This window comes from Arvicola amphibius, chromosome 2, assembly GCF_903992535.2.
Source record: "Arvicola amphibius chromosome 2, mArvAmp1.2, whole genome shotgun sequence".
In the NCBI taxonomy this organism is placed as follows: domain Eukaryota; kingdom Metazoa; phylum Chordata; class Mammalia; order Rodentia; family Cricetidae; genus Arvicola; species Arvicola amphibius.
The window spans coordinates 183,783,398-183,808,539 of record NC_052048.2 but is presented as its reverse complement, the minus strand read 5'-3'; the positions used below and the strand labels follow the sequence as shown (position 1 = coordinate 183,808,539).

The window sequence follows — 25,142 nt, the reverse complement described above, 5'->3', positions numbered from 1 at the left end:
GGCCGGCTTCCCGCCACCCTGCTTTCAGCCTCCTGACTAGCTTATGCCCCAAAATAACAACACACAAATTGTATTCTTTTAAATACTGCCTGGCCCATTATTTTCAGCCTCTTACTCACATCTTGTCTAACCCATATCTAATAAACTGTGTAGCACCACAAAGTGGTGCCTTACCAGGTAGATTCTAGCGTACATCCATCTTGGGCTGGAGCTTCATCGTGTCTCTCTCTCTGAGCAGAGGCATGGCAGTCTAACTTAGGAGAGGCGTAGCATCTGACTGAGCCATCTACCTCACTTCCTTCTTCCTGTTCTGTCTACTCCACCCACCTAAGGACTGGCCAATCAAATGGGCCAGGCAGTTTCTTTATTAGCCAATGAAATCAACTCAAACAGAAGACTCTCCCACATCATTTCCCCTTTTTCTGTTTAAACAATAAAAAGAAGGCTTTAACTTTAACATAGCAAAATTACATATAACAAAACAGTTATCAAGCAAGAATTATAGTTACAATATTTATATCTACTTTATCTTTTATCATAACTAAGGAAAACTATAACTATCCATTCTTCAACTCCATCAAAGACTCCAGAAGGATATAATATTACCTAGGTGAACAAGAAGTAAGCTACTTCCAAAACTCTAGAAATCACAGAGACATCTCGCTGCTTGGACAGTCACCCAAAGTTCCTCTGTACCGTTGGGGCATCCATCTTCGGCCTACAGGCCCATAGTTTCCAGCAGACGTTTCCATGAAGCAGGAAATTTCAAAGGCAGTTCAGTCAGTATCTGCTGTGTCCTGCAGAATGTCTCGCAGACTCTTTCATGAGTCAGGAACTCCAAAGAATCATCTCACCTTTAGGCAAGTTCAGCAGTCCTCTCTCTGTGGGTTCTTTGTGTCCAGTTTCTGCAACAGTCCAGGCAAGAGCAGTTTCTTGCCCAAATTGCTACCAAACTCCATAAGGATCCTCTTCGATGCCCATCATCTTCTTGAAGTAGATTGGTGCTGCCAGGAGCAGACGTGTCTCATTGTCATGAAAAGCCTTAAGTTATTAAAACATTTAAGTGGAATATTCTGTAGTCTTTGAAAGATATGAAGAATGTCTATCTAACTGAAATATATCTCTATATATCTAGAAAATCTAACTAACATGACTATAAGCTTTACTATTATCGATGATTATCCATTAACAACCTATATTTCTTAACTATACATTACATTTTTAAAATGAACTACACAATCACAATACCTTAATCAGTATCAAAAATACATATACATATAACAAAATTGACCTTAAAATCCATACCAATGCAAATTATTCATATCTATATCATATCCCCCTTTAAATGTAAAAGAACATTTATAAACAATATTTGGGAACATGGGCGCAGTTTTTTCTCTCCAAACTGCTTCCTGCTGAATGGGGATGCTGTTAATCAAATCTTTCATGGTATAACCTGTGTGCCAGGTTCATCTCAGTCATCAGTTGAGTGAAGTAATTTTCTGAAGTTGTTCACAGCAACCTTTCAGGAGGCCGTGGTCTATCATACCATATTGGGATAGATGCAATCCATAGGGTCTCATTTTCTGTAAAAATAAAAGAAGAATCTCTTTTCCAAAGTATCATATCCTTAGATCCAAATTCTGAAGTCAAAGTATTTTCAAAATATCTATCTTGGATTAGTTCAGCAGCATTTATAAACAAATATCTTTTAGCAGCTGTTGCTCCTTCCTCAGCATTCAAACAATTCAAAGAGAGCACAATAGCATATAGTATCAAGATTCTCTGTTTATTTTCCATCTTTGTGCAGCTTTATTTTAACCTCTATTTCGTTTATTTTTACTTTTATTTTTTGAGACAGGTTCTCTTTATATCTTTGTCCTGGAATAACTCTTTAGACCAGGCTGTCCTTGAACTCACAGAGATCCACTGTCTTTGCTTCCCAAGTGCTGGGATTAAAGGTGTGTGCTACAACACCTTGAACTCACAGAGATCTGTCTGTCTCTGCCTCCCACACATTGGGATTAAAGGTGTGTCCTGCCACACCTTGAAGTCACAGAGGTCAATCTACCTTTGCCTCTCAAGTGTTGGGATTAAAGGTGTGTACTATCACACCCAACTACTTTCTTTCTTCCTTTTTTACCCTAAGAACTTTAACCTTTAGCTTGCGTATATTTTTAACACACTGCAAAACATTTAGAGGTTTTCTTTGTCTTTGAATCTTTCTTTACTGTATATTTCTCTTTTTCTGACCACATGAGTCTTTAATTTACCAAACAATATCAGTAGGACTAAAGCCGTGACTTTGGCGGCTGGATCCAGCCCATTCCTTAGCTTTCCAGCCTCGTGGCAGAGGTACCAGCTGTAGCCATGTTTATCATCACAACTCTGTGGCGGTTCAAGGTCCCTGCCAGCAAGCAAGCTGCAACAGTGTTAAACAACACCCCAAAGCTCCGTAGTCAGGACTGCCTGCTTGAAAGAGTCAGAATTTGCCCTGGCAGGATGGCCCAGAAAGCTGGCATTTTAAAACGGCACAGCTTTTTTTCCTGCTACGGCTAAAAAACAAAAAACACACATTCAGCTTTTCATCAACACCATTTAAGTGTTTCGTGGCAGGACCTCTTAAAAGAGCTGCACGGTTTTGCAGCTGAAGCTGAGTCAGGAAGCCTCTCTTAGATGAGAGCGCTTGCTCAGACCCGAGAAATTGCTGCTACCAAGAAGCCATGCTTTACTCTATTCTTTCCCAAGCTTTCTCAAGCTTTCTGTGGATTCAGTTATCCACGTTGGTCGCCATTCTGTAGTGATGAGCTGTGGGCCGGCTTCCCGCCACCCTGCTTTCAGCCTCCTGACTAGCTTATGCCCCAAAATAACAACACACAAATTGTATTCTTTTAAATACTGCCTGGCCCATTATTTTCAGCCTCTTACTCACATCTTGTCTAACCCATATCTAATAAACTGTGTAGCACCACAAAGTGGTGCCTTACCAGGTAGATTCTAGCGTACGTCCATCTTGGGCTGGAGCTTCATCGTGTCTCTCTCTCTGAGCAGAGGCATGGCAGTCTGTCTAACTTAGGAGAGGCGTAGCATCTGACTGAGCCATCTACCTCACTTCCTTCTTCCTGTTCTGTCTACTCCACCCACCTAAGGACTGGCCAATCAAATGGGCCAGGCAGTTTCTTTATTAGCCAATGAAATCAACTCAAACAGAAGACTCTCCCACATCAGCATCCTTTGGATATATACCCAAAAGTGGTATTGCTGGGTCTTGAGGAAGGTTGTTTCCTAATTCTGAGTATCACCATGCTGAAATCCAAAGGGACTGTACTAGCTTGCATTCCCACCAGCAATGGAAGAGTGTTCCCTTTACCTTACAACCTCTCCAGCATAAGTTGTCATCAGTGTTTTTGATCTTACAGGTGTGAGATGGAATCTCAGAGTTGTTTTGATTCACATTTCTCTGATGACTAAGGATGTTGCAAATTTCCTGAAGTGTCTTTCAGCCATTTTAGATTTCTCTGTTGAGAGTTCTCTGCTTAAGTCTGTACTCCATTTTTATTGGATTATTTGTTCTTTTGATGGCCAATTTCTTGAGTTCTTTGATTATTTTGGAGATCAGACCTCTGTCTGATGTGGGGTTAGTGAAGATCTTTTCCCATTCTGTAGGCTGTCATTTTGTCTTATTGACCGTGTCCTTTGCTTTACAGAAGCTTTTCAGTTTCAAGAGGTTCCATTTATTATTTGTTTCTCTCAGTATCTGTGCTGCTGGGGTCATATTTAGGAAGTAGTCTCCTGTGCCAATGTGTTCACGTGTACTTTCCATTTTCTCTTCTATGAGGTGAAGAACCCTTTATTATACTCAGTTCTGAACTAGTGTGGGATTACTCTATTTGCGTTCGCTTACAGTTCATATATAATGTGCAGTCCTTATATTTGATTTGTTAAGCATTACATCAGGGTTAGATAGATGACTCAGAGGTTGGGAGTACTTGCTGCTCTTCCAAAACAACCATTTTTGGTTCCCAGTACCTATAATGAATGACTCATATCCACCTGTAACCCTGTTCTGTTGATGTTGCATTCATGTGTACATGCCAGTACACATATACACATAATTAAAAGTAAAAATAAAAAATTATTACAAGCATATTATATGTGTGCCTTTCCCACATTATTTACACCTTTTATTCCTAACTATTTTTGTTGGAAAGTCAAGAAAAACAGCTTAAACTTTTCCTTCAGAAGTAACCATACACCAAAGTTTTGGGTTATAATTTTCCTTTATCTAAAATCCTTTTCTCTGTGGCCAGGTTGAAAACGTAAGTATACCTCTGCATTCTGTAGATTCTCTCTTCTCGTGTTTATTTCTGTTCAAGTTTCATTCTGTGGCTATAGTTAAACACTTTGGCCAAAAGCAACATAGGAGAGGAAAGAGGGGCTTTCTTTGGTTTGAAATTCCATCATTTGCGGGACACCCGCAATGTTTAGTGTTTTAGACATCTGGGATCACCATGTCCGCAGTCAAGAACAGAGAGGCAGGATTCATCCATGCGGCCTTCTTGCTGCTTGTCTCCATGTGCTCAGCTAGCTTCCCTAACTTTTATGTAATGTAAGGCCCTGCTAGTGAAATGGTGCCTCCACAGTGAGCGGGGCCAGTTAACAGTCAAGCCAGGACCTCACAGACATACCCAGAGGTCAAATTTACCAAGATAACTTCTCAGCTGGGACTTTCCTCACGTGATTCTAGTGTATAACAAGATTACATGACAGACCAACCATGGCAGTTTGCAAAACACAGCGTCAAAATATTCTGTTTGTAATTTTCATTTTTCCATGAGAGAACTGAACCTCGGTAAGCTGATTTGGCCAGAACTATAGCTAGCTAGAGATAAGACTAACACCTGAGCTACCTGAATCATAACATATTTAAAGTATATGCTTTCCTGTATAAAGTCAGATTTTGGTTTTACTTTTTGATTCAACATAAATTCCAGGAGAGAATGAATTTTGCTTTGTATACTGCTATACCCTCATCCTTTAAACAAGGCCTGGCATGAGGGGATCATTAAGAGACTAAATTGGTTACTGCTTTTATAACAAAATACTACAGGTGACATCAATAAGTAGCTGTTAAGATTACAGTATTCTTTCTTGTGATCAACAGTTTGGGAAGTCTAGGATCTAGGCGCAGGAGACTTCATGTCTACCAAAGGCTCTCTCTCTATTCTAAGCGGATGACTACTCTCTGCATCATGACACGCTGGAACAACACAGAGATGTGCTCTCTTATCTGCCCGTGCCAGAGAAGATGAAGAGACTCAGCAACTCACTGACCTCCCTTTTGATAAGCGTCAATGTCTTTCACAAAGGCAGAGGTTCATAACCTAATCCTTCGCTAGAGGACTCACCACCTCCTAACACCTACACAATGTTGATAAGGTTACCAAATGAATTTTGAAGGGATAAAACTTGCAAATTGTAGACATCATCTTCTCTTCAGGGGTTCTCTGTAGTAGAAGTCTGATTTTTCTTCTATGCAGGATGTCTGAGTGTATCTAAGCTCTTAGGAATCCAGGCCCACAGAGAATGGTGTGTGCGAAAGACAAATTCCCTCAGGCAGCCTTTGCTCTATCTTAGGATGTGTATGGACAGCCATTTATTTGAAGGCCTAGTATAGTGAGGAAAATAAGCCTTTTCATATAGATGGATTCAACTTATCATCTCTAAATATACTTTCCACTCCTTCCCTATCTCACTATTTAAGTTTGTACAATTTATTTTTTCCAAGAAACTTAGTCATCTGCTCAGTAACCTTTGTGATATATTAAAAGTTGAAGTTCCCTTTTTCTGGAAGTTTGAAGCATTCATTTTTATTATGAAGGATCTATGTGAAAAATAAAGAGAAAGTGCTCTGGTTCATGAAAAAAAGAATAATGCTGTAATCATAACAGCTCATTATTTTGTTTTTAAGCCTGATCCTCACAAGGTTATTTCCTGTAGTTGAATATTAATGGACTTGGGCTCTCTTTATGCAGAAGTGATCTTAAACAACAGTGTTCATAAGGAAGGACATTAATCAGGGGAGAGAAGAGAGCCTTGTTTCTAATGTTTGCATAATATCTACTCTTGGGTGTGTTGCTTGCTTAAAAATAAGTACCCATGCTTTCTGTATCCAACACAATGGAAAATATTTGTGGTTAGGATTCTGTTGTACAATCTTCTATGCATTGATGGGGATATCAAACAGAGAGGCTGTTGGAGACACATAGAAATAAATAGAATCGCCCATGAATGGTATATGGTAGGGTTGAAAGACTCCTTATTTAGAGGATTGGAGGTAAAGGACCTAAGAGCAAGTCATGATTCTGATTTCAAAAAGGGAGAGGAGGCTGGCCTACTGGAGGACATCTGGATGTTTGATTTTAACTCTTCAGTTGCTTCTTACCACCTGCAAGATGGTAAGAAGTGCCAATCCAAGTATCTAATCCTGGCATACAGGCTCTCACTCCAGTGGCCCAGGAAACTACAGTACATGTGAAGTGGGGCTGCCCTCCACGCAGAACTCTTTGCAGCTTCCCTTATGCACTGTGTTTTCAACTTCCATGTTTTTTGTTCAGACTCTTCCCTCATCTTTATAAGGACTTTCCAAATCTTCTTTGCCAATTAGTTTTACTTACGAGGTGTCGTCGGTTTAAATTTCCCATCATCCACAAAATCTTCTTTGGCTATACTGCTAGCCACAGGTCTTAGCTGCCCTCTCCTTTCGATTGATTGGTTCACATCTCTACACAGACTTTGCCCTGGAGATTCCTCTGTTGTCTTGATTTATTGTGTACACGTGTCATGTTTGATTTTACACAGCTTTCTCTCTCCTTATTGTGATCACTTATATTCCGAGAAAAGTTCCACATGGTCTTGGAAACAAAAGCTGGGCTGCTGTTTGGTCTTGAGTGTGGGTTACAAGCGTGTATAAAGGTTCACTTCACAGTCAGAGTGGTCTACTGCAGCCAAGGGAACATTCTTCAGTATGGAAATCCAGACTTACTTGTTCCTCTAAGCTGAAATTGCCGATAGTTTTTCTCAACCTCCCTTCCTTGTGATCTGTTATAGGGTTTCTGTCCTGAAGGAAAACACTCACCTCTGTCCTTCCGATCTGAAATATGCTGGGTTAGCAGAGTGTCACATGTTCAACTTCAAAGGCCAAGTTTACCCTTAATAGAAGTCCCCCACCATGTGTGTGTATATGTTTATGTGAAATCACAGACATACTGAAAACTACCACTTCTGTCTATTTATAAAGCTTTAAAAAAAAAAACTTCGACCCTTGCTACAGTGGTGACCATCAAAACTATCAGCCTTCTTTGCCAAGGAGAAAAAAAAATGGCTTAAAATGTTTGTGTTCAGCAAATCATACAGAATTATTCCCTAGTCTATCACTGTTCCCACAGCATTACAAACTTAGCAAGTGCTTTCTGCCCCCTTCTGTGGGGGCCGTGGGGCCTAGTAGAGCTCCATCCAGGGTGAGTTCAGTGCAGCAGTGGACAGAGGCCTGAGTGTAGGAGCATGCATCACGGTGCTAGCAGACCGTGATAGGCTCTGGGCCTCAAGTGCCACTTCAGTCCCCGTATCAGGATCCTTATTTATAAAAGAGTGAGCCCTAATATTTCCATAGGTTCTTTAGACATTTCCATTCCCTTTCCGTTTGCTTCTGTTTTTATGAAATAGCTGTTTGATGGTTTCATGTATTTTACTTTTTTTTAATATTTATTTCTTTATTATGTATACAATATTCTCTCTGCATGTATGCCTGAAGGCCAGAAGAGGGCGCCAGACCCCATTACAGATGGTTGTGAGCCACCATGTGGTTGCTGGGAATTGAACTCAAGACCTTTGGAAAAGCAGTCAATACTCTTAACCGCTGAGCCATCTCTCCAGCCCCTTCATGTATTTTACAATGCAGTCTCATTCCTCTCACCTTTGCCTCTTCCTCCCACCTTCCAGTCCTTCCCTCCACTAGTCCCTTTGCATGGTCATGTCCTTTTTTATGGTTTTGTGGCCCTCTGAGTTTTCCCGTTGCTTTTTTCATTCAGCTCAAGGACTAACAGATGAGCCTCTGTGTTGTGTGAAGGGAGATTGGGTTCCCAGGTGGTTCAAGGCTAAGTGTGCATTGCTTATATAGCTCCTCCCAGTCCTTCCAGTCCTACACAATCTCCCCTCCTCCTCCTTGCTGAAGGGGAAGCCTAGCCAATCACCTTGTTTTGTAAGGCGTGTCCCCCTTCAGCTAAAGGCGTGTCCCCCTTAGGCTAATATTGACTTATAAAATCTTGCGGGCCTGCAGCTTACCTGCTCTTCTGTTTTCCTGCGCTCCTCGCTAGAACCTTGGATTTGTAAGTTCCCTTTTCTTTCCTTTATTAAAACTGAAATATGTATATATTAAAGCTAGTCTGGTGAATCATAACTGCCGATCAACCACACACCTTCACCTTGCCTCTTCCTTCCTTCCATGTCCTCTTCTCTGTGGGTTTTCAAAGCTTCTGCTTTGTAGCGCTGAACGTCTTTGCTTACTCAGGACTTTTAAATGTTCAATTAGAGAGTCAAGCAGCAACCAGGATGCTCTCTCTCCCTCTATGGTGGTGGTGGTGGTGGTGGTGGTGGTGGTGGTGGTGGTGGTGGTGGTGGTGGTGGTGGTGGTGGTGTGGTGTGTACACATGTGTTGTATGCATTCAGAGATAAACCAGGTCTGGTTCTTCAGGAACCATCCACCTAGTTTTTGAGGCAGGATATTTCATTGGGACCTGGAGCTTGCACAGTAGGCTGGGCTTGCTGGTCAACAAGATCCAGAAATTTGATTGTCTTCCCTCTCTTGCGCTAGAATCACCAGGTCCATCTTTTCTTATGTGGATCTTGGGGAATCAAACTCAGGCCTTCATGCCTGCGTGCCCAGCAAACACTTTAATGAGTGACTTATGGAGTCAGTGCTGTACTTCTTGTTTCTTGATACATGCGACTAGACTTTAATTTAATCATGTTGAGACATTAATTAAATAAGAACAAAAATGGTACAATGTAAATGTAAAATAAACTTAGATTATTTTTTTCTTCTAAAGCGCTGTGACTTGAAAGGCCGAGTCCATTCTTTGAATAGTTCCCAAACTGATACATTTCTTTTTCTGGAGGCATCAGTTCTATAACAATTCAGATAGCTCCCTTTAGGAAGCATGATTGTCTTTAGGTGTGCAGGTACTGCTCCCTTTTAGTAACACAATTTCCTTATTTATTTTCTATATTCTATATGCATAAACCATTAAAAATTTTAATTTTTCTTTCTAAATCTGCAAGTATCTTACAAATAAGTTAAGTTACAACAGACCTTTAGGCTTCTTTTCATCATGACCACCTCTGAATTTAAGGTCAAATGTGATTATTCTCCCCAGAACACAACTGAAAAAGGATTTCATTATGTATCTCTAATCCTCTTAATCTCTTCTCCGTGGAATAAGATGGATTCCCAACTGAAATGGCTGGAGATATACTGAATCTCTAGAGAACAAAACAGAAGGACCGAACAGAGGAACCACAGTGATTAACCCTTTCAGCTAGCCCAGAAAGCCCAGACTTTCTCTTTTGCAGTTCTGGAAACTGAGGCTCACGGGTTTAAATGTTTTGCCCAGTGTTCCACACCTCCTAAGGTCAGAGCCAAGATTTTAATCTAACGAGACTCCAAATTTCACATTATGTTTTCGGCATCAGGATGGGGCGGTGTCAAGAAAGTACTGTAGTCGTGTATATGATTGGTGCTAGGGTAGGAAAAGACTTGAAGAAGGGAATTTTATCTGTTTAACAAAGAATCCCTGGTTCCTGTCCCCAGTATAGATTATGTCTCCTGAATAAGGGACCATTTCATCTGTAACTTCCCGTTGAGAGGGTCTTCTACTAACGAGACATCTCTCTTTTGTCTCTCACAGCAATTTTGCAGGCAGTAATAACTGGTGACCTTATGAAGGTAAGCTATCCTCCTACCAAAACCTTGGTGATCGCCTCTCCAGATTTTCATGGCCCAGTCTATAAACTACTCCCCCTGCCTGCACTGGCTGAGCAGAAGGAGGAAAGATGCTCTTCTGAGAAATGAACCGAGAGAACGAAAAGAGCCCTCACCACGCTCTGCATCTCCTAATATCAAAGGAGAGTGGTAGATTGCCTGGACTCGCCTTGATTAGTTATGGGGGAAAAAAGGATTGTATTCCCAGGATGCAATGCTCAGAGTACCTAGAAAACCTGCTCTCTAAGACGAACCTTTGAATGCTTCTTTTTCAGATGTGTTTGTGAATGAATACGTATATAAGATGACTTGAGTAATACCCAGAACTGCATGCACCAGCTTAGAGCTGGCACCTGTTGCTATAGTCTACTTTAGAAGTCACAGCCAACTGAAGAAAAGACAGTCTAGTCTGTTTGGGGTGTTTCAACTTGTGCTTGTATTTTCTGTTGAATTTAGTTCACAAGGAAGGAAATGCTCACCATCTTCTTGAAAGCAAATGTCAGTTCTGAAGTTAGATTGCCTGATTTCAGCTCTTGCCTCTGTCCTTCACTCTATGTGCGATTTTATGCCTTTAGCACATTTTCCCAGTGCCTTGATTTCTTTCTCTGTAACATAGAAATATAACAGAATAGCTGTGTTATTTCTGTCTTTGTTTGTCAGAGGACTGGATGCAATCCTATGATAAGGCTGCCAATACTGTTCATGTTGCATCAAAAGGTGCCTAAAATGTTAACTGGCTTAGTCTTGCTATATAGTATTAATCTGCCTTTTTTTCTAACAACGTAGTTATTAAAAAAAAAATATTTGCCAGAATGTATTCTGTGAGTATTCTAAATGATCTAACTGTTCTTGGGTTATTTGTGCTGGGGTCTCATGGCTACCCCTGAGTCCCTGAGTCCCTGAGTCCCTGTGTTGTGTAATGGCACTGGTTGCCTCTGTGAGGTGTGTTAGTTAGGGTTTTAATATTGTGAAGAGACACCATGACCATGACAACTCTTATAAAGGAAAACATTTAGTTAGGGTGGCGGCTTAGATGTCAGATGTTCAGTCCTTTATCATCATGGTAGGGAACATGGCAGCAAGCAGACAGACATGGTGCTGGAATCGTGAGAATGCTGCATCTTGAAGGCAATGGGAAATTGATTGACTGACACACTGAGGGAAGTTTGAGCAAAAAAGACATGAAAGTCCGTCCCCACAGTGACACATTTCTTCCAACAAGGCCATACTTCCTAATAGTGCCACTCCCTTTGGGAGCCATATCCTTTCAAACCACCACAGTGGGAGATATACCTTTCCCCTCAGCCCAGGGACAGTACAGGCTGAGAAAACCAAAGGCCCTAAAAGGAAGGAAGGTAAGAATTACTTTTTCCTCTTCTCTTTTCCCTGTCTAGATTCTTCCCCTTTTCGTTTTCTCTTCTTTTTTCCTTTCCTTTTCTTTCTTTCCCTTTCCTTTCCTCTTCTTTCTTTTCCTTTCCTTCTCTTCTTTCCCTTCTGTTTTAAGAATTCCCATTGAATGAACCAAAGAATGCCTGTTCTATATCTTCAGCACATCACTAGCAGAAAGCAAACTGAGAGAGAGAGAGAGAGAGAGAGAGAGGGTTGCCTACATATGGGTCAATTTCAGGCTCACTCATATGATTCTGACCACATGCTGCCTGTACTGTTTTCTACTGTAGTGTTCCTGGGGACTGTTATTCAGAAGAGAAGCCTCATCCCTAAATAGGATTACTGGAAGTTCAGAGTTGTTTCCCTTCGGTGGGCTAGCCAGTACAGCCTACAATCCTGCAAGGACTCACTTACCTTGGATTCTGTGGGAAGCAAGCACAGCCCTTGTACAACACTCCTAATCCAGTTTGCAATCTGAAGCTCTTTCCACACGCTTTCATTATAGGCAAAGAACTCCCCATATTCTGGATGTATTGTTACACATTCTAAAATATTTTACAGAGAATTGCTTAAAATACGGGAAATCACTAGATCTAGCTGGTTATCCTGGCACGATCTGCGTTATAATTATTCCCTAAACACTTGAGGAGTGACTCAGCAATACTTTATTTACTATGAGATGAGATACAGAAAATGGAGAACTTTCTTTTTCACTCCTTTCTCTTTGTATATATATTTATCTCTCATCTCCTCAATTTTTATTTCTGCTTCCCTCTTGTGTGTAGAATGCACAATACATATTAAGTATTAAACAGGCTCTGTATGAAACAGGGGTAGCGGGAAGAGATGGGCGAGCAAACTCCAGGAACGTCCAGGCAGTGAGGATATGTACTACCTAACTAAATTCAATTGCTAATGGGCTGACTTTTAGACATAGGGTACAACCTTCCCAAAAGGCAAGTTCAGGATAGCCAATCATTACTTGGTCTGGGTGCATCTGTACACAAGACGTTTATAGCGGAACACAGCAAGATTCTCTTTGGATCTGCATGCTGTTTCTCCCTGTTCTCTTGCCCTCGAGCTCGGGGCTACAGCATCCCATAGCTCTTGTCCTTCTAGCACCTCAGAGCATTCAGTCTTCTTAGTCGAGTTTCTAGATACGTTTCCCTGACTCCTTTCTAAAACTATGCTTCTTCTCCTGGTGTCCCTCTGCTGGCCTCATACTGTCTCTCTGTAACCAACGTTTCTGTTCTTCCTATGAGATTTGGAGGCCTCCGAGGCTGCTGACTGAGTCACATTCTTATTGTTCATGTGTTTGTATTTCTTGAGACCTGCTCTGTTGGTAGATTCTTCTTTGTCTCCATAAAATAATAATCTATGAGAAGCTTCACCAAGGTTACTCCTGTCATGATACTCTACGGTTTGGAAAATGGTGACACATTTATACTCATGAATGAGGTCTACAGCTTCATTTGTTCCCCCACCCCACCCCCTTACTCTCTAGTGGCTATGTTCTTAGCTTTTATCACTTCCTGTTCTCGTAGAGAAACAATAACGTTCACACCATCATTTTGGTCCTTTCATTGCTTAATCATCTCTAGCCGTGTTGGGTATGTATTGTTTGATTCACAAAAGGGATCAGGGTGAAAATGAACCATCCCTCGAAGTGTATGTGCATGCACATGCATGTGCACATGTGTGTGTATGGGTGCCATGTGCAGGAAGATGAAGCATTTGGTATTTGTGTTCACGACAAGTCAAAGAACAACTAAAGACACAGGAAAGGAACCTTGAGGGTCAGAGCCAGGTTCTTCCTGCTGTAACATATGCTGGATGATCCTCAGGAAATTTTAGTTTTCTTCTCAAAGTCTGGGGCTCAAAAGAGGGGAAGAAAGCTAATTCAACATATTTCCTTGTTTCCTTGAGCTATTTGATACTCACAGACCCTTTCCGGAACCATGTGAAGCATCAACCATCCATGTGAGTGATGAAGGGATGGTACTTCATCACTTTGACTTTTGTCTGCATCCTCCGAGGCTAAAAACATGTGTGCTTTACTAACTGACTCTTCTGTGTGACCCTGGGGCTTTTATCCCTGCTCTGGACTCTGCTGACGTTCTCTCTGTGTCTCTTCCTTTCAGCTCATAGAAAGCTATAAGAACGGAGGCAGCTTGTTAATTCAGGGACCAGACCACTGTTCACTCCTTCACTACGCAGCTAAAACTGGCAACGGGGAGATTGTGAAGTACATCCTTGACCATGGTGAGTCGGGAATCTACCAGGGATCACATTCCCATGGAGTTCTAGATAGTTGACAGTCTGTGTTGACAGTCAACCAGGAGATCTCCACGGTGGAATATTCACCCTATTGTTTCTCTGACACCTACTGATGCAGGTGGGCCATCTTAACCAAGCAATAAAAATAAACCTTTTATTTTATATCCTGATTTAGAAAGGGAAGACTTTGGGGAAGTAATTCATTTAAAAATCAAAAAGTTTTCTAAAATTAGTTCATTGCTGGGTGCTGTGGTGAACACCTTCAATCTCAGCCATTAGGAGGCAGAGTCAGGTGGATTACTATGAGTTTATAAGTTTGAGGATAGCCTGGTCTACATAGTGAGTTATAGGCCAGTGCCGTGCGCCGCGGCCCTGGTCTGCGCTCTATGCGCTAGACCCCAGTTTGCGAGCCTCAGGCAAGGGGCTGGAGGTTGAGAATACACACGCAGAGACAGACCAACACACAGACCTTCAAACACTGGTACCAAAGCCCTCCTTTAATAGCACCATGGAGGATTAAATACACTGCAGTCAATGGCCAACAGGTGAAAATCCCATCCTGTGATCCTCTAAGCTAGACACAACTTCGAGTAACTTCAATTAGAAGGTTCTAGCAGGGAAGAGCAGCTAAAGGCCAGGACTCATTAGTCCCAACAGGCCAGCTAAGGTGACATAGTAAGACCTTGTTTCAAAACTAAATAATTAAATAAAAGTAATTAATTTTTAAAATGTATATCTTTGTTTTTATTGTATAAATGTTTTGCCTGCATGTATGTCTATTTGCCACATGTGTGCCTGGTCCTTCTGGAGGTCAGAAGAGGGCATCAGATACACTCGAACAAGAGTTATAGTCAGCTGTGAGCCGCTGTGTGGTTACTGGGATTTGAACCTGGGTCCTCCGCAAGAGCAGCCAGTGCTCTTAACCACTGAGCCATCTCTCCAGTCCCTAACTTTAATTTATTTAATGAATTAAAATTTGTATTAACAAAACATAGCCTGACATAGTTGTCTTTATTTTGTAGAGCTTTTTATAAATTAACTGGGCTCTGCTAGTTAATCTGTATCTGTGTTGATTCTTCTGCAGATTCCTGTGTTTGTTCTACCCTGTTTTTCCTAGTTTCTTAGTTTTTGTTGTTTGACTCTCATTGTCTCTTCTCCCAACTCACATTTCAATCCCTGGAAAAATTCATGGTGCTGCCGTGTCCCGTGTGGCTGCCAGGTCTCACGTCCTGGAGTGTGTCCTAACGGGTCCTATGTCCCGTGTGGCTGCCAGGTCTCACCTCCTGGAGTGTGTCCTAACGGGCCCTATGTCCCATGTGGCTGCCAGTTCTCACCTCCTGGAGTGTGTCCTAACGGGCCCTATGTCCCATGTGGCTGCCAGGTCTCACCTTCTGGAGTGTGTCCTAACTGGTCCTATGTACCAGGTGGCTGTCTGACAACAGTTCCTGGACTGTGTACTAACAACTGAGCTTCCAGCTTGGTCTTAGATCATTCCCAAGATGGAGAGCTCATTGTTTAACATCTGACTCTAGAGCATAATGGAAATATAATTACACACGTGGAACACAAACCACTCAGCTTCTTGCATTATATATGTATGTATGTATGTATATATATATATATATATTTGATTTATTGAGGTCTATATTTTTCTCTGCTCCCATCCCTGCCTCTCCTCTCCCTTCAACACTCTCTCTTTTCTTTTTCTACTTCCCATGTAGATTATATCCATGTATGTCTCTCTTAGGGTCCTCATTGTTATCTAGATTCTCTGGGATTGTGATTTGTAGGCTGGTTTTCTTTGTTTTATGTTTAAAAACCACTTAATAGTGAGAACATATGATAATTGTCTTCCTGAGTCTAGGTTACCTCACTCAAAATGATGTTTTCTAGCTCCATCCATTTGCCTGAAAATTTCAAGATATTGTTATTTTTCTGCTGTGTAGTACTCCATTGTGTAAATATACTACATTTTCCTTATCCATTCTTCGGTCGAGGGCATTTAGGTTGTTTCCAGATTCTGGCTATGACAAACAATGCTGCTATGAACATAGTTGAATACATGTCCTTGTGGCACGATTGAGCATTCTTTGGATATATACCCAAGAGTAGTATTGCTGGGTCTTGAGGAAGGTTGTTTCCTAATTTTCTGAGAAATCGCCACACTGACATCCAAAGGGACTGTACCGGTTTGCATTCCCACCAGCAATGCAGAAGTGTTCCCTTTACCCCACAACCTCTCCAGCATAAGTTGTCATCAGTGTTTTTGATCTTGGCCATTCTTACAGGTGTTAGATGGAATCTCAGAGTTGTTTTGATTCACATTTCTCTGGTGACTAAGGATGTTGAACATTTCCTTAAGTGTCTTTCAGTCATTTTAGATTCCTCTGTTGAGAGTTCTCTGTTGCTAGCATAACTGGATATCAACATGTAGAAGAATGAAAATAGATCCATATCTATTTCCATGCACAAAACTCAAGTCCAGATGGATCAAAGACCTCAACATAAAGATAACCACATTGAACCTCATAGAAGAGAAAGTGGGAAGTACACTTGAATGCATTGGCACAGGAGACCACTTCCTAAATATAATCCCAGTAGCACAGACACTGAGAGAAACAATTAATAAATGGGACCTCCTGAAACTGAAAAGTTTCTGTAAAGCAAAGGACATAGTCAACAAGACAAAACGACAGCCTACAGAATGGGAAAAGATCTTCACCAACCCCATATCAGACAGAAGTCTGATCTCCAAAATATACAAAGAACTCAAGAAATTGGTCATCAAAAGAACAAATAATCCAAAAAAAATTTGGAGTACAGAGCTTCTTGCATTTATAATGAGACTAGAGATAGAGAAGGGGGGCAGAAAGAAAAAATGCCTTTCTTGGAGGTGTTTAAAAATAAGTGAAAGAGCCTGTCAGTGAGACCCAGGTCCATAGAAAGCCTAAACAACTTCCTGGGAGCACTGAATGTGAGCCTGCTTACTTCGCACAGACACCAAGTCACCTCTCCAGCCTCCCGAGCTTACTGCCTCTGCACAGGCATTTCGGCTGTAGATTAGCAGATTAATGAGTACTCTTATCCATTTGTTTCTCTTTTTATGCCACTGGGAACATTTGCATTTTTCCACTTGTTCCTTCCTTCATTCTTTTGACAAATCCACATGGAGTGTCTATCAGGAACTGCCTGCTATAGGCTGACACAACACACTTAAAAATGCACTCAAAAGAAAATGCATCCAATCTTTTCAGGTAATAGTAGGCCAAAAAAAAAAAAAAAAAAAAACCCACAATTAGTGTACAAATAAATCCAATGCAATTGAATGTGGATGTTCTAGGTCTTACTATAAAGTCATACACAAATAGCACAGCTACCATTTTTTCAAGCTCATTTAATATACAAGATGCCTGTCCAGCACACACCACTGGATTTCATCTTTGTGGAGACCTCATAAGGTGGCTAGCAGGCTGCCAATCATTTGAGACTCTCCTTCCTTCGTCTTTCTCATTCTGAAGAGTTTTGCTTCAATTCTTGGCCAGGGTCATGGTTCAAGGGCTGGAAGGAAAGGCTGTGAAGGTGGAGTGGTGGGCGCTGGGAATAGCTTTTCCTAGGAGACTGGGTAGTTCCACTCCTGCCTGTTCTAGAAGGATGGGCTGTGGAGCTGAGTTTGCTGTGGGCATCATTCCTTCTCTTCTCCTGACCATCCACCCGCTACACTTCAGGGAGAGACTTGCAAATTAAACAATGGCATGATTACTGCTGCACACGTACACCATAGGTTTATTCTCCTTTCTGCGGCAATTTCTTCAAAAGGCAGATGAGGAGCAGAGTCAAATTTTGGAATATTGCACGTGGACACCAATTAAAGCCACACTCATCTATGGGACTTTTTCCTTTTAAGAAAAGAAAGTCCTCAGGATTTGCACAAAGTCCAGAAAGTGGTCATCTGATTCGAGACTGGCTAGCCTGGAATTCTTTGGGCAGGCTGGCCTCAAACTTGTAGCAATCCTACTTCTTCTGTCTTCCAAATACTGGGATGAGAGGTGTCCTCTGTCACTCCCAGATAACTTGTGCATTTCTAAATCTTAAACTGTCTTTGAATCATCCACCTTTCTGAAATGATGGGAAGCCCTCTAGTGAGGTGTTCTTCCGGTCACACAGAGATAAAAGGGAAGTGTTAACTTGGGCATACTTGTTCCTTGGTACTTTTTGAGCTCTTTTCAGACTAACATAATCTCTTCATGCTTGGTAGTACTGGGGAATAACAGAAATGTTTATGTATGGTGAAAATCTCTTGACGTAGTTGTATGTGTATATGAACATAGCAGCTTGGCTCACATCTCTCTGATAGCTTTAGATAATAGAAATCCCACAGGTTTTTCAAAGACCTTGTTATGGGGATGCCACCAGGGATGACTTAGACCTAATTTAGAGCCAACTGAAAGTCTGTATTCCAGCTAGCTGGGGCTGCACTCAGGTCTTTGGGATATAAGTGTAGCCCCAAGCGTTTGGACCAATGGAGCTTTAAAAAGCAAAAGCGGTATCTCTCTCAGCAGCTGCAGCAAGAGTCTTGCATAGGCAAACAGTTTAACAGAACTAAGTTACCTGGGGCATCTTGGTCTCAGGTCCTAGAATAGAGTTGAGTAATTTTCCATTGGATTCTCCATCAACTTGATCAAATTCTAGTTAAGTCTGAAATGGCCTCAGCAAGAATTCAAAATGGAGGAACCTCTGCACTGCTTGATCTTCTGTCTGTTCTCAGCCTTTTCTGACAATGGTTATTAGGAACTCCTGGGCCCTTTGCAAGGTACCTAAGTCATATTCTGCATGGTCCCCTGAGATGGCTCTCAACTCACCGCATTCTTTCTGCTCCGAGCTCCAGCGAGCTCCAGTCTGCTTTGTCCCTTCATTGGATGCTGATCCCCAATCAGGAGGACCACCTTCTGATCCGGAGTCCCAAGAGATGAGTATCTCAAGCACCCACAATACCGTTTCCTTCCAAGTGCTCTTTTTAAGCCGGCCATGGAGCATGGGCTGTGAGCGGAATGTGTAGCGTGTTCTGAGAAAGCCATAGGAGGCATCTTCCTTTGGCCTTCTCTCCGATATGTGAAACACTGCTTTCTTTTAGTGGGGAAAAAAAAAAAGCTGGAATCTGGGCATTTCAAGGCCTGAAAAGCGAATAGGAGGAAGAAGAGAAGAAAAAATTCCAGAGACAGGGCCGAGCCCTGGATACAGGGACTCCAGCAGGGACTCTCCCCGCGGTTCCTGCTTTTCAGCTCCTTTCAACCATCATTTTTACTGGCTGTCTCCCCCTCCCTTTACTCCCCAGAGCATTTTGCTCTTTTGTCTTTATTCTCCCTGTGCCCACCCGGCTGCCCCCTACTGTTGCCTCAGATAGAAACCCCGCTCATGCATTTCCTTCTTACTTCAATGGGTTATTTTGCCGTCTCTCTTTTTCTGACCCCAGTCTTTCTTTTCTGCTTTTTTTTTTTAACCCTCACTTTTTTCCGCCTCTGGTCCCAGTGAGAAGGACTACCATCCTGCTGAGACAGGATGACAGTGCTGTTAGCGTTCCCAGTGCCAGCTCTCTCCACATCTGTGCAGCCTTTGTCCCGTGGCAGGGGAGGATTTGGAATGGTCTGCTGGCAGCGTCAGGGAGACTAATGGGAAATGAGGTCCTGGAGGGAGTCTGTGGGGCCTTGGGAGGAATAGCAGAGATTTGGATGCATTGGCGGGAGACAAATTAAACAATATATGTTATAAAAGGCCCATCATCTATAATGCATATGAAATATAGATGATAAAGTCATGTGAACATGACCTGGAGTGACCAATATAAGAATATCAGGACTTCAGAAAGTCCCAGTACTTAACACAGCATCCACTTCCTCATATTGAGAGATAGAGATTTGGGGCATTTTGCTGCATTCTTCATTGCCTGAACATAGTCTGAATGGTACACACACACACACACACACACACACACACACACACACACCCCTGTTATGGCATGAATATAAAGTGGTCTTCACAGGCTCCTGTGGTTTTTACGATCTGCACCTGGTCGTGGTGTTTTGAGCAATCGTGGATCTTAGGAGGGAGAGGAGGGTGAGCCTTGATGGTGAAGGGTTAGCTTTGTTCCAGGAAGAGCTCTCTGCTCTCTGACCGCACCTGCCACATGCCTCCGTCACCATGACCCATGCTGCTCCCACCGCCATGCCTTCCCTGCCATGGCGGTCTGTTCTCTCTGAAATGTGAGCTTCTTTCCACCTTGGTCCTCTCCTATTTTGCTTCTGTTGTGTATTTTGTGACAGGGACATGAAAAGCACTGTTCTCGATTTTCAGACATTTCCCTGTATCCTACAGCTTTTTGAATAATCCATGGTTCAGCTATGGGTCTTCCTCTGAAGGAAAAAGAAATACACTTAGTATTAACACTGGGTTCCAAAACTGTTTTAAAGCACCCTCAACATTTTATTTTTTTTAAAAAGTGATATTCGTGTTCCAGACAAAATATAGTAACCCATTGTTGCTAAAATCTATTGTTCTAGGAAACAATAAAATTTATTGTTAAAGGTAAATTTTTATAAATCTACACAGTAAATTTTCCTATCTCCATTGGATAGGGAGTTAAAACTGAGTCACTGTGAGGGGGAGTTATATTCCCAAACTCATGTATGTGTATGATTTAGTTTCTGCCTTCTGTATTCAAGGAGATCTGAACACGGGTGAGAAGCCACATGACATGGCAGCTCCATGCTAGTGTCCTCTGTTGAGTTCCAGTGACAGCATGCATAGGATCCTGGAAGAAAGGCCAAGATTTCATAGAGAAATTTGCACCTTAGTCCGTCAATGAAGATTTCACACTTACTTTCCGGTGCAGGATAGCGGGGTGAGAGAGAAAACCCTAGAGATGCGAGGATTCTGTGTTAAGTATTTTTCTGTTGCTATGCTATAAACCTTGACCCAGGCAAAGAGTTTAGGGGCTCACAACTGTAGACTAGAGTTCATCATAGAGATGGGATGCAGTACACGAGGCAGGTGTGGCAGCTGGTCCAAGGAGCTGAGAGCTCATATCTCCAACTGCGAGCAGGAAGCAGAAAGGGCGAACAAAGTGTCAAAGGCTTTTTAAAATTTCTGAGTCTGCCCTCAGTGACTTCCTCCAGGGAAGCTGTACCACCTGAACCTCCCCAGACAACACCAGCAACTGAGGAGCAGGTCAAATGCCTGAGACGATGGGGGACGTTCTCATTCATACCACCGTAGACTCCTGCTTGGGGGCAGAAGCAGGAATTGTCTACTGGCAGTTCAATGTTCTTATTGCAAGTTCCATGGGTAAAAGAGGATAGCATCCATAATGGGAATATTCATATATACAAAACAAATCCAAGTCCAGCTCTCAACCGTTGACACGTTAGGAAAATACACTTCTGTTTACTTTTTGTCTTTCTTCCTTCCTTTATTAACAAAAAATTAGGTGATTTTTTTTAAAACAAATCATTTTGTTTTTCAAAAGAAGTTAGTGTGGATTTTGTTGATCAATTCTATTTATTTATTTGGCTACCCATTTTCCAAGCTGTACATCAAGATCACTGCATAGGTCCACACAGTGTTAAAGCATAGCTCCTCACAGGTCAGTGCAGTGCAAGCCAGGAGGGAACAATGGCCTGAACTCAGATGTGTTTGTTATCTGCCCTCCTGGTGCCTTTGCTGTGCAAACATAATTCTTTAAGGCAGTGGTTCTCAACCTTCAAGACCTTTAACACAGTTCCTCGTGTCATGGTGATCCACAACCATAAAGTTATTTCATTGCTACTCATAACTGTGGTTTTGCTACTGTTATGAATTGTAATGTAAATATCTAATAGGCAGGATGTCTGATATATGAGCCCCAAAGGGGTCATGACCCACAGGTTGAGAACCACTGCTTTAAGGGCTGGTTCTAAAAGAGACAGGTAAATGTACTGCTACTCATTTTTTTCCTATTCTTCTCTCATACATTACATCCTGACTACCGTTCTTCCTCCACTCCTTCCACATATCCCGCACCTCCGGCCTCCCCAGATCCATTCCTCCTCCCTTTCTCTTAAAAAAAAAGAAAAAGGTTGTTTACAGAAATATCAACTGAACATGGCATAATGCATTACAATAAAACTAGGCACAAACCCTAATGTCAAGGCTGGGCCAGGAAACCCCGTAGGAGGAAAGGAGTCCCAAGTCCAGGGCCTGCACTCTTCAACACAGCTCCCTACTCCCACCTGGAGGGATCTGGCTGCTGCCCTACCCTCCTCTGCACTGGCTGTTTGCTTGCCAGTGTTTGGAATGTTCTTTCATCATCCAACTGTCTATTTGATGGAGGACCAGGGACATTAGGTTAATTACATCAATCACTTCAGAGTCGGTCACCAAGACTGAAGTGGAGTCCCTTTAGATGTGATCTAAGAGCACGAGCACCAGCTGCCAGCTGCAGGGGAACCCTGGGTAGCCAGAGGCGTGCCCAAATCAGACCCGGTAATCATTGTGGAATATCTTAGAGGTATAGCTGTGGTGCTCCTGGTCAGCACCACGAGGAACAAAGTCCTTCCCCCCCCCCCCATCTTCCCCTTTTGATTGTCGAACTATTACTGCCTTAGCCCAATCAAAATGCCTCAAGGATCCTTACCACCATAGAGCCTTAGACCCAGCAAGTCTTAGGACTCACTGTGGGTTCCACTCAGAGTTTTGAAGGTCAGCCAGGATGAAAGGAGAAGATGCCAGAAGCTCTTTGTTGCCTTGGTCACTGTGCAGAGAAGAGCAGTAATGGGAATACAGCTGCCGGGAGAAGCTGGACTGCTGTGTTCCTGGAATTTATCTCTCAATAAATGGCTTAAAAGGCTCTCTGAAGATAGCGGGGTCTCCTTAGGTGGAACTTCAGGTACTCCTGAACCTATCAGAAACTGAATAAGCCTGGAGTGCATGGATCTCAATTGGGAGTTAGTGGCCCCTTTATGTCACTTTCCTTCACTGATGTTGCAGTATTTTGACTTACTATGGCCAGCTGTAGTGGGCGCCAAAGCACTACAGTTGTGACTCTACATTTGATGAAGTCCTTATGGGGTGCCAGGCACTGCTGTTAAACACTCTAGATTGTATTGACTCGTGGAAACTCAAGGCGGAGGGTAAATGTTACCATTAATGAATCCATACAAATGAATGATATAATGTTTATATAATTTAGAGGCAGGTGGAAAGAATAAAGTGATTCTTACATTTCAGAGATTTAGAGTAATTCAAAACATATATTTGAAAAGCAAATACGTACTACAAGGTGGAACCTCTAAGCATCATAGGGTTAAATTTCTTTTGTCAGCCGTCTCTTTGGGAGACCTTGCCATAGTTGAGCTTTAAGGAAGATTTCGCTTTTAGGTACAGGATCAGGAGAGGGAAGGCTATCATGGATAGGGAGTTTGGGAGATAGGCCCTTAGAGTGGGGGAAAGCCTGAGAAATATGTAGTGAGGTAGGCCATTGCTAGTTTAGCTTAGGTGAGAAGGTGGAGCCTTATCAACACATTAATGAGTAAGAACCGTACCAACACTTTAAGAAGTTGCAAGAGGAAGGCCATGAGCATCATCTAAACACTTGAGAGTCAGTAGCAGAAGGGATGTATGGAAACTTAGTGATATGTAACAGTCTCTTTAGCAATGGTTTCTGCATGCTGGCTGCATGCCACATGAAGATTCAAGGCGACTTAGCTCTTGGATGACAAGGAGAGTTGCAAAGGTTCTAGAGAATCACAACCATCTCCTTGCCAATGACAGTTATGGTTAGAAATTTGTACTTGTACCCTCTCTTCATTTCTTTTTACATTATGTGTAATAAATAGCTTTCAGTGATGATGATCTCCACCAACATAGGTCACAAATCACACGGATTATGTCTCTAAAGACTGAACTGTTCCGTACCAGAAACATGTTTGGCACTCCAAAGCAGGTTTCTTCATCAGTCCAGTCAAACATTTAAGCAGTTACCTGGGACCAGATTCTATGATCAGTACGAAGGGAGGACACAATGATGGGAAAAAGCATAGGACAAAACTTCCAGAGGTTTATTAGAGTCTCAAGGGACAGAAAAACAACTAAGCAGGCGATGTTAAATTAGTTTGGCAAGTGTCGTGTTGAATAATGTGATCAGCAACGCCCACTGGGCTAGGACAGTTTCGATTTAGGTGATAATTTATAGTACTTAAGAAAGACAATAGGAGCTACACATAAGGAAGGGGTAGGTGTCATATAGGTAGGGAGTGGTGTCTGCTCAGAAGAAGCTCTGTGGAAGAAATGTGTCTAACTGATACCTTCAGAGTTAATAGGACGAGGGAGTTCATGGAAGGCAGTATTGGTCAGGAGGTAGAATAGCAAAGATCCCAGTGTTTGTCAAAGAAGTGAATTGATTAGTAAACAGACATTGAGGAAGAGAAAGCCCAACTCATTGTACATTTATATTGTAACACTTAGAAATAATATCTTGCAACGGGGCATCTATAATCATCTGACATGTTTGCAAGGCAGTTATTCCATTTTGAAAATGAAAAATCTCAAAAAGTATCTCCAAAATATGACATTTAGATGGCATAGGTGTCTTTACTTTTCTTGTTGTAATATAGAAAGCCCCTTCCCGTAGCTGGAGAATGAAAAAGACCCAAAGCCTATTCATTTGGCCCTTTCTATCGAGACAATTATTTTTTCAGTTATTGTATTCCAATTAATTTCTTCAACCTCACTAAGAAATAATCTTTTTCAATGTGTGCGCCTACGTGTCTGTGTCTGTCATATGTGCTTGGTGGACCCACGCGTGCGTGTGGGTGCAGTCACTCTTGTGGACATAAGAGGACGAAGCCAGGTGTCTTTTCCTCCAGCTCTCTGTATGGTTTCCTTGAGACCTGGGGTCTCCTTTTCTCTGCCCACCTGTGCTGAGGTTGCAGGCACACAGCACCACGTGCAGCCTTATAAAGAATTGAGTGCTGGAGATTTGAACTCAGGTCCTCTTGTTTTTAGAGCAGGTGTTCTCATCCACTGAGCTATCAGGCATATTGACTGCAGGCACGCGGAAAACCGGTGATGGGGAATCCTCTTAGCCTCACTTGGTCTTATTATGAACCTTGTCACCAAATTGATCCTTGTGGTTTACCTTTCCTCATCATTGAAATTATTCACCTGTCGATCTTTCTGTCAACAATTACTTTTATAATAGATTTTTGAACATCTTGCTTTGTTTTTTTTTCTTCTTTTTGCTGTTGTTTAGGACCTGCAGAATTGTTGGATATGGCAGACAGTGAAACGTGAGTGTTGCCTTTTATTATGTCGTCTAAACAGTTGGACTCAAAGCATAGCTTGTCCATGAGGCATAGCAGTTTTAACAACTTCACTGATTAGAAGCCTCCTTTGAATCGCATTCACA

General features: G+C 42.1%; 1 protein-coding gene across 4 annotated transcripts in view; it reads left to right on the top strand.

The window, feature by feature from the left end:
* Window positions 1-25,142, top strand: part of Dgki (diacylglycerol kinase iota) — a 454,067-nt gene that overhangs the window by 420,053 nt on the left and 8,872 nt on the right. For all 4 annotated transcript variants that reach the window (XM_038320431.2, XM_038320432.2, XM_038320430.1 and 1 more), the window contains 3 exons: window positions 9,966-10,003; window positions 13,570-13,690; window positions 24,987-25,023. In XM_038320431.2, coding sequence (XP_038176359.1) covers window positions 9,966-10,003; window positions 13,570-13,690; window positions 24,987-25,023 — 196 coding nt within the window. The remainder of the gene's footprint in view (window positions 1-9,965; window positions 10,004-13,569; window positions 13,691-24,986; window positions 25,024-25,142) is intronic.